Here is an 8,210-nt window from a genome sequence, read left to right on the forward strand (position 1 = left end):
CTGCTGGAGCAGTCTCCCAAGATGGGAGTTCTCCACTGGGCACAGGATACCTGGCAATAACTGGAGATATGTTTTTGTTGTCCTAACTAGAAGGATGCTATTCACATATGGGTCAAAGCCAGGGCACAGATCAAACCACTCATAACTATATGTCACTGAATGGCAATAATGCCAGCTAGGATTGAGGGATTCTGGGTAGGAGTCAGGTCATAAGGGGGTTCAAGTCAACAACAAAGCATATACCATGGCAGAGGGAACTGGTGAGAGGTGGGAGGTAGGGGGACCTCAGAGAGAGGAGAGTCATGTGTGGGGGCTCAGGGACTATTCTGCTTCAACTGAGACCCAAGAAAGTGAAAGGCAAAGGGGGAGGGCATTTGGATGTTGCAGGAAGGAGAGAACATGGGATGAAAGCTCAGTGTCTGGTGGGCCTAAGGCTTGACACAGACACTGCTAGAACAAACAGAAGGACCAAGGGAGAAAGGGAGGGGAGGGCTGGCTGAGCGTTAGAGACAGATCACATAGCAGGACTTTGCTTGCCTCTGAGTGAGACATGGCCAGAGAGGGTCGTGAACAGAGGTGGCTAGATCTGGCCAGGTCTGCTTTTTCTTTGTGTGTACGTGGGCAAGATTATTTTATTTTATCAGCGTTTTTGCCTGCATATACTGTATGCACTACATGTGTGCCCAGTGTATGGAAGGGGTCAGAAGAGGACATCAGAGTCCCTGGAACTGGAGTTCCAGATGGTTATGAGCCTCCGTGTGGGTAACAGGAGCCTAGCCCTGGCTCTTTGCAAGAGCAGCAAGTACTCTTGACCACTGAGACAGCTCTCCAGCCCTCTTGTTTTTTAACGGTTCTCCCCATAAGGGAGAAAAGGAGGAAGAGGAGTGGGGGGCAGGGTCCTAACTAGGAGATGGAGTGTGACCGCGGTGGACAGAAAGGCAAAGGTGGTGCTGTGAAGTGGTCACACTCTTGATCTAGTTTTGAAAACGATGCCAACAGGATTTGCTGAGATACTGGACCAGGGGTGTGGGAGAGAGAGAAGGATGAGCTCAAGCTTTGGCTCTGCTCCAGCTGAGGGATGATGGCCTCTGCTCTCCTGAGAAGGGGCGTCGCCCTGCATGCTTTGAGCATAAGACTTATGCTCAAAGGCAAGTGCTGTATAAACAGCAGTTCTCACAGCCTGGCTGTGTCTGCAGTGCCGACCTGGGCACTGTGAGGAAGTTAGTGAAAGCACCCGGGTCCCCACTGGCATCCAGATTTGCTCAGGAGACTACCAAACCTTGGTCCTGTACAAAACATATATGCAAACAGGGAGGGCTATAACACAATAGCGGGCTGAAGAGTCCGCACACATGTATCCCCATGTTGTGGAGGGGGACAATGGAAACCTGGCAAGGTCACCTACACCTATAATCTCAGTACTGCTGCACAGAGACCTACACAAAAGGGAAGAGGAGGCAGGAAAAGAGAAGAGAAAGGGAGGGAAGGGAAGTGGAAAGGATTGAAATAATGAAGAGGAGAAAGAAGCGTGTGCGTGCTCGTGTGTGCGTGCATGCGTGAGTGTGTATCCTAGCACTTGGGAAGCAGAGGCATTTGGATCTCTGTGAGCTCCAGACCAGCCAGAACTACATAGTGTAAACTACATAGTGTCTTTAAAAAGGGGTGGGGTGTATGGGGGTGGGACATGAACGAGGACTCAGAGAGCCTCGAACTCACACAGGTTAGTAGCAGAGTATCCAGGCCAGGACAGTGTTCCAAAGAACAAACCTTCTCTTTCACTTTCTCATCCATGGGTCATGAGATTTTTAGTGCTGGGAATTCAACCCAGGACCAGACATCACCCTACCACGAAGCCACATCCCCAGCTGGCTCAGAATCTGCGGAGAATATAAAGGATCGTGTGTTAATGCCAGACTCAGAGGTGATGGGAAGACCAGGACTTTAAGGTCATCCTGGACCACACAGTGAGCTCCAGCTTAGCCTGGGCAACATGTAAGACTTTGCCTCAAAAAATCAAAAACGGACAGGGCGTAGTGGTGCATGCCTTTAATCCCAGCACTCGGGAGGCAGAAGCAGGCGGATTTCTGAGTTCGAAGCCATCCTGGTCTACAGAGTGAGTTCCAGGACAGCCAAGGCTATACAGAGAAACCCTGTCTCGGAAAAATAAATAAATAAAAAACGGGCTGGAGTGATGCCTAAGCAGCGAAGAGTACTTCTTGCTCTTGCAGAGGACCCAAGTTTGGTTCCCAGCACCCACACGGTAGTTTAAAAATACCCGTAACTCCAGTTCCAGGGAATTTGATGCCCTCTTCTGACTTCTGAAGGTAACAGGCACACACACGGTACACACGCATACATGCAGGAAAAACACTCATAAACAGAAAGCAAAAATGTTTTTAAAAGTCGAAATAAAAACCAAGAGTAGCCGGGCACGATGGCACACTCGGGAGGCAGAGGCAGGCAGATTTCTGAATTCAAGGCCAGCCTGGTCTACAGAGTGAGTTCCAGGACAGCCAGGGCTACACAGAGAAACCCTGTCTCAGAAAACCAAAACAAACAAACAAACAAACAAAAAACCCCAAGGGTATAAAAGGATTACCTGGTGTTGGGTGACTGTAGTACCTGCTACTTAGAATCCAGGAGTTTGGAATAGCCTTGGCAACAGAGCAAACTCCATCTCTTAAAAATAAATAAATAAATAAATAAAGGTAAAAAGAGAATGCAGGGGTTAATCCTTCACACAGAATCCCAGGGCCACCCTGGGTGCCTGGCCCAGTGTGCAAACCTCCAGAGGCCTCCAGGAAGGGCTGGAAGAGGACCCTGGGAGTAAGGAGGACAATGTGATGCCTGTGTCACACTTACTATCCTGTTGTGTCCCCATGCCCATACATGGTCTTGCACAGGTCCCCTCATAGCAGCCGTGCTCACCCTGAGCAGAGCTCAGTCTCCACAGAGCCCAGAGTCATGCACCCTGCCTTCCTGCAGCAGAAGCCTGGAGAGGCATTTCCTGTTAGGGGGCAGCCTCCTCCCGCTCTAAGCCCAGGTTCCCAGGGCCCCTGACTGAGCCAGGGTAAGGAGAGAGCAGGCCTTGGCCTCCTCCCCCCTCCCTAACCCCTAATGCTGGTCCTGCTGGAGCCAAAAAAACTTGGGAGTGAGGTAGGCTGAGCGAAGGGCTCATCAAATACGTGTCTGGTTGAGGTGGTTCTCAAGGAGGTTATCAAGTTGATTCTCACGCAGGGCCCAGGCAGGAATGGGTGGGGCCTCATCGTTGAGACCGTTTAGCAGGCCACATCATCCTAGCTTATCCACCTAAGGGCATACACAGCATGTCAGGAGAGCTGCGTGTGTGAGGCTGGGGTTTGGCGGCCTTAGATAGGGTGTCAGAGAAGATGCTCTTGCCAGGCTTGGAAGGAGTCGTTCACATATGTGTGATGAGAAAGGGCTGGCCCGATCAAGTCGTTGAGCTCAGAATGCAGCCAGTATACTGATACTGGTGAATCCAGATCCCGGCTTTCGGGAGTCTCTCTGGAAGACAGCTTCACCCCAGCTGCCTTAGCTGCAAACAACGCTGAAGTTTCAGAGGGTTGACTGGGGATGCTTCTCAGACAGACAGGTTCCCTTTTCCCTGACTCTCAGCTCTGTAACGCCTGAGGTAGCCCGTTAGTTGTACCTCCCCCCTCCTCTGCCCTTCGCCTCTCACCCCAGAACCCCCCCCACCCCACTGCTTCCTGCTCCAGCAGCCCCCGGGGAGCTAGCAGGGGAGCTGGCAGCGGCCCCAGCCCACTCCTTACAAGGCGTGAGTCCGCCGGGCCCGCCCCCGGCCCTCCCGCCAGAGGCCTTGATCCCTCCCCCTGTCAAGAGCAGCGGCAGGCCCGAGCCGGGCCAGTCGGGGGGCGTCGCGATGCTGCTGCGCCTGCTGCTGGCCTGGGTGGCCGCGGTGCCCGCACTGGGCCAGGTCCCCTGGACGCCGGAGCCTCGAGCCGCGTGCGGCCCCAGCAGCTGCTACGCGCTCTTTCCCCGGCGCCGCACATTCCTGGAAGCTTGGCGGGCGTGCCGCGAATTGGGGGGCAACCTGGCCACACCGCGGACCCCAGAGGAGGCCCAGCGTGTGGACAGCCTGGTGGGGGTCGGGCCGGCCAACGGGCTGCTATGGATTGGGTTGCAGCGGCAGGCTAGGCAATGCCAGCCGCAGCGCCCACTGCGGGGCTTCATATGGACCACGGGAGACCAGGACACCGCCTTCACCAACTGGGCCCAGCCGGCTACGGAAGGACCCTGCCCAGCCCAGCGCTGTGCAGCCCTTGAGGCCAGCGGAGAGCATCGCTGGCTCGAAGGCTCGTGCACACTGGCTGTCGATGGCTACCTCTGCCAGTTTGGTTTTGAGGGTGCCTGCCCTGCCTTGCCGCTTGAGGTGGGTCAGGCCGGTCCCGCTGTCTACACCACACCCTTCAACCTGGTTTCCAGCGAGTTCGAATGGCTGCCCTTTGGCTCCGTGGCAGCTGTGCAGTGCCAAGCTGGCAGGGGAGCTTCTCTGCTGTGCGTGAAACAGCCTTCAGGTGGCGTGGGCTGGTCCCAGACTGGCCCGCTGTGCCCAGGGACTGGCTGTGGTCCTGACAATGGGGGTTGCGAACATGAGTGTGTGGAAGAGGTGGACGGTGCTGTGTCCTGCCGCTGCAGTGAAGGCTTCCGTCTAGCAGCAGATGGGCACAGTTGTGAAGACCCCTGTGCCCAGGCCCCCTGTGAGCAGCAGTGTGAACCTGGAGGGCCACAAGGCTATAGCTGCCACTGTCGCCTTGGCTTCCGGCCAGCTGAGGATGATCCACACCGCTGCGTGGACACGGATGAGTGCCAGATTGCTGGTGTGTGCCAGCAGATGTGTGTCAACTATGTTGGTGGCTTTGAGTGTTACTGCAGCGAGGGTCACGAGCTTGAGGCAGATGGTATCAGCTGTAGCCCTGCAGGAGCCATGGGTGCCCAGGCTTCCCAGGATCTCAGAGATGAGTTGCTGGATGATGGAGAAGAAGGGGAGGATGAAGAGGAGCCCTGGGAGGACTTTGATGGCACCTGGACAGAGGAACAGGGGATCCTATGGCTGGCACCTACACATCCACCTGACTTTGGCCTGCCCTATAGGCCCAACTTCCCACAGGATGGAGAGCCTCAGAGATTGCACCTGGAGCCTACCTGGCCACCCCCACTTAGTGCCCCCAGGGGCCCCTACCACTCCTCAGTGGTGTCTGCCACACGGCCCATGGTGATCTCTGCCACTCGACCCACACTACCTTCTGCCCACAAGACCTCTGTTATTTCAGCTACACGCCCACCCCTGAGCCCTGTCCACCCACCTGCCATGGCCCCTGCCACACCTCCAGCTGTGTTCTCTGAGCACCAGATCCCCAAAATCAAGGCCAATTATCCAGACCTGCCTTTTGGCCACAAGCCTGGGATAACCTCGGCCACTCACCCAGCACGGTCTCCTCCGTACCAGCCCCCCATTATCTCAACCAACTATCCCCAAGTCTTCCCTCCCCACCAGGCCCCTATGTCTCCAGATACCCACACTATCACTTATTTGCCTCCAGTCCCCCCTCACCTTGATCCTGGGGATACCACTTCTAAAGCCCATCAACACCCTTTGCTCCCAGATGCTCCAGGTATCAGAACCCAGGCCCCCCAGCTTTCTGTCTCAGCTCTCCAGCCCCCTCTTCCTACCAACTCCAGGTCTTCTGTCCATGAAACTCCTGTGCCTGCTGCCAACCAGCCCCCAGCCTTCCCTTCTTCTCCCCTCCCCCCTCAGAGGCCCACTAACCAGACCTCATCTATCAGCCCTACACATTCCTATTCCAGAGCCCCTCTAGTCCCAAGGGAAGGAGTTCCCAGTCCCAAATCAGTGCCACAGCTGCCCTCGGTGCCCTCCACAGCAGCTCCAACAGCCCTGGCAGAGTCAGGTCTTGCAGGCCAAAGCCAAAGGGATGACCGCTGGCTGCTGGTGGCACTCCTGGTGCCAACATGTGTCTTCTTGGTGGTGCTGCTTGCCCTGGGCATTGTGTACTGCACTCGCTGTGGCTCCCACGCACCCAACAAGCGGATCACGGACTGCTATCGCTGGGTCACACATGCTGGGAACAAGAGCTCAACAGAACCCATGCCCCCCAGAGGCAGCCTTACAGGGGTACAGACCTGTAGAACCAGTGTGTGATGGGGTGCAGATGCCCCTTTGTGGGATAGAAGAAAAGGACTTGCTTTGGACACATGGCTGAGACCACACCAAGGACTTATGGGGGCTGCCCAGCTGACAGAGGAGGTTCTGTTCTTTGAGCCCAGCATCCATGGCAAAGGACACACCAGGACTCCAGGACCTCAAGGGGTGGGTGCTGGGATCTTCTCCAATAAATGGGGTGCCAACCTCACCCAAAGTTCATCATCCCCACTGATGCCTGAGGGAAGGGTCTGGGAGGCCTCAGGGGGAAAGGGACCTTCCATTTATCTAGGTGAGATAAGACCCCTTTCAGAAAAGATATGCTTCGTAATTTTCAGTGAAATGAGACAGGAGAGGGCAGGGCCTTACTTACCCTCTGTTACACAGCAGGCTGAGTGGCCTGGAGGTTTGATAAGGGAGAAAGTCCATACTTGTCCCCCACTTTATTAAAATGCAACAAAAATCTGGGGGAAGGTCTTGAGGTGAGGGTCTCTGATGAACTGGAGTCCAGCTGGAGTTTGGGAATCTCAGGTAGGATGGGGCTGGAGATTAGGGGAGAGAGGAGTCTCCAGCGGTCTGCTCTTCTGAACTTTCTTCTGAACGTTCTTTCTCATGGTCATAGGTTGCCCAGAGGTCTAGGCAGGGAATCGCCAAGGATGCAGCCACCCTAGGGTTGTAGGTCTATCGCCTTCATAGAAGATAATAGGGGGAAGAGGTAAGAATAGGTTGAGGAAAGCCCAGTTCTAGCTTCCTGGGTCCACTTAGAAACAAGGCCTTCCCACTAGGGAACACATTCTACTCTTTACCCTGTTGGGGTGAAAGTGGCACCGCTAGAAAAAAATCCCGGCAGACCCTAGCAGCACGAGGCTATTCAGGTTTGGGGTCCTGGTCAGAGATCACGAGTGTGAGATAACCTCCCCCCCTTATCCTCGCTGACTGTCTTGGGGGGAAGGGACGGGACCTGGAAGAGGGAGACGCCGGTTCCACCACCTCTATAATTTTTCAGCTTAGCCCTCGTGGGGCTTCTAATTAGGACTGGGCAAAGCCGCACACCCCACACCCCCCGCCCCCAGGCAGGTGAGGAGGGTGGCCCAGCGCCCTTTCTCTTCTTGAAGCCCCTATGCCACATTCTCGCCCAAGGATTGTATCCCAGGAGACTAGGAGAGGGAGTGCGGGCGCTGGGGACCAACTAGGAGTGGGGGTTCACAGAGGGGGGGCAGAGGGAACGCACCGCCCGGGTAGCCACTCTCACGTTCCCCTAACTCAAACCAGACGCCCCTGCCAGATCCTTCCCAGCTTTAACCTCGGAGAGGCAGTCGAGGGGGCGGGGGATTGATGGATGGAATGGAGGGAGGTCCCCTGGTTTTCCAGAAAGCGTGGGCCTGAGGCACCACTTTTGGAATGACACCGTCTGCTGGGACGGAGGCCTGAAGCTCCTTCCCATGACCTCTGGCAGAGAGTAGTCAGCACCCTGAGGGAGAGAAAGAGTTAAATGCGCTGCAGTCCGCGGGAGGATGGGTGTGGGGAAGGGGGCCCAGAGCCGGCTCTTTGTCATCTAGTAATGAGCACCAGATGCGGAGCTGCGTGCGGGCCTAAACAAACGGCCTCCCAGGGCAGAGCCCCCGCCTGCACCCAGACTCAGGCTCCGCCTCTACCGAAAGCTGAGTCTCAGGCTCCTCCCATTAACTCTCAAGCTGAGCCTCACCTCCGCGCGGCGGAGGTTGCCTCGATTATCAGCCCCGCCCTTCCAATAATGAGCCACGCCCCTTGGAGGCGGGGGCGGGGTGGGGGAGAGAAAACTCCCCGGAGGCCCCGCCGGCCAAAGCCATAGCCTCACCCCTCGCCAGCTCAAAGATGCCCTTAGAGCTATTGCTAGCCCCTCTGCCTTATCACCTCCCCCAGGACCCCGCCCATAAGCAACAAGCTGCGTCTCCACATCTAAGCAGAAATCGAGACAAGAGGAGTTTATAAATCTTGTCTTCACCGAGGTATGAACTCTGTCCAGACTTTG

The 8,210-nt window shown here is 55.9% G+C and overlaps 1 protein-coding gene across 1 annotated transcript; it reads left to right on the forward strand.

The window, feature by feature from the left end:
* Nucleotides 1-3,853: 3,853 nt before the first annotated feature.
* Nucleotides 3,854-6,416, forward strand: Cd248 (CD248 antigen, endosialin). The gene has a single exon (NM_054042.2). The coding sequence runs from the start codon at nt 3,902-3,904 to the stop codon at nt 6,197-6,199; it is 2,298 nt and encodes a 765-aa protein (NP_473383.1). The 5' UTR covers nt 3,854-3,901; the 3' UTR covers nt 6,200-6,416.
* Nucleotides 6,417-8,210: the final 1,794 nt, after the last annotated feature.

The sequence above is a fragment of the Mus musculus genome, chromosome 19 (genome assembly GCF_000001635.26).
Source record: "Mus musculus strain C57BL/6J chromosome 19, GRCm38.p6 C57BL/6J".
In the NCBI taxonomy this organism is placed as follows: Eukaryota; Metazoa; Chordata; class Mammalia; order Rodentia; family Muridae; genus Mus; species Mus musculus.

Coding starts and splice junctions, on each gene's coding strand:
- Cd248 (NM_054042.2), top strand. CDS start 3,902: ATGCTGCTGCGCCTGCTGCTGGCCTGGGTGGCCGCGGTGCCCGCACTG.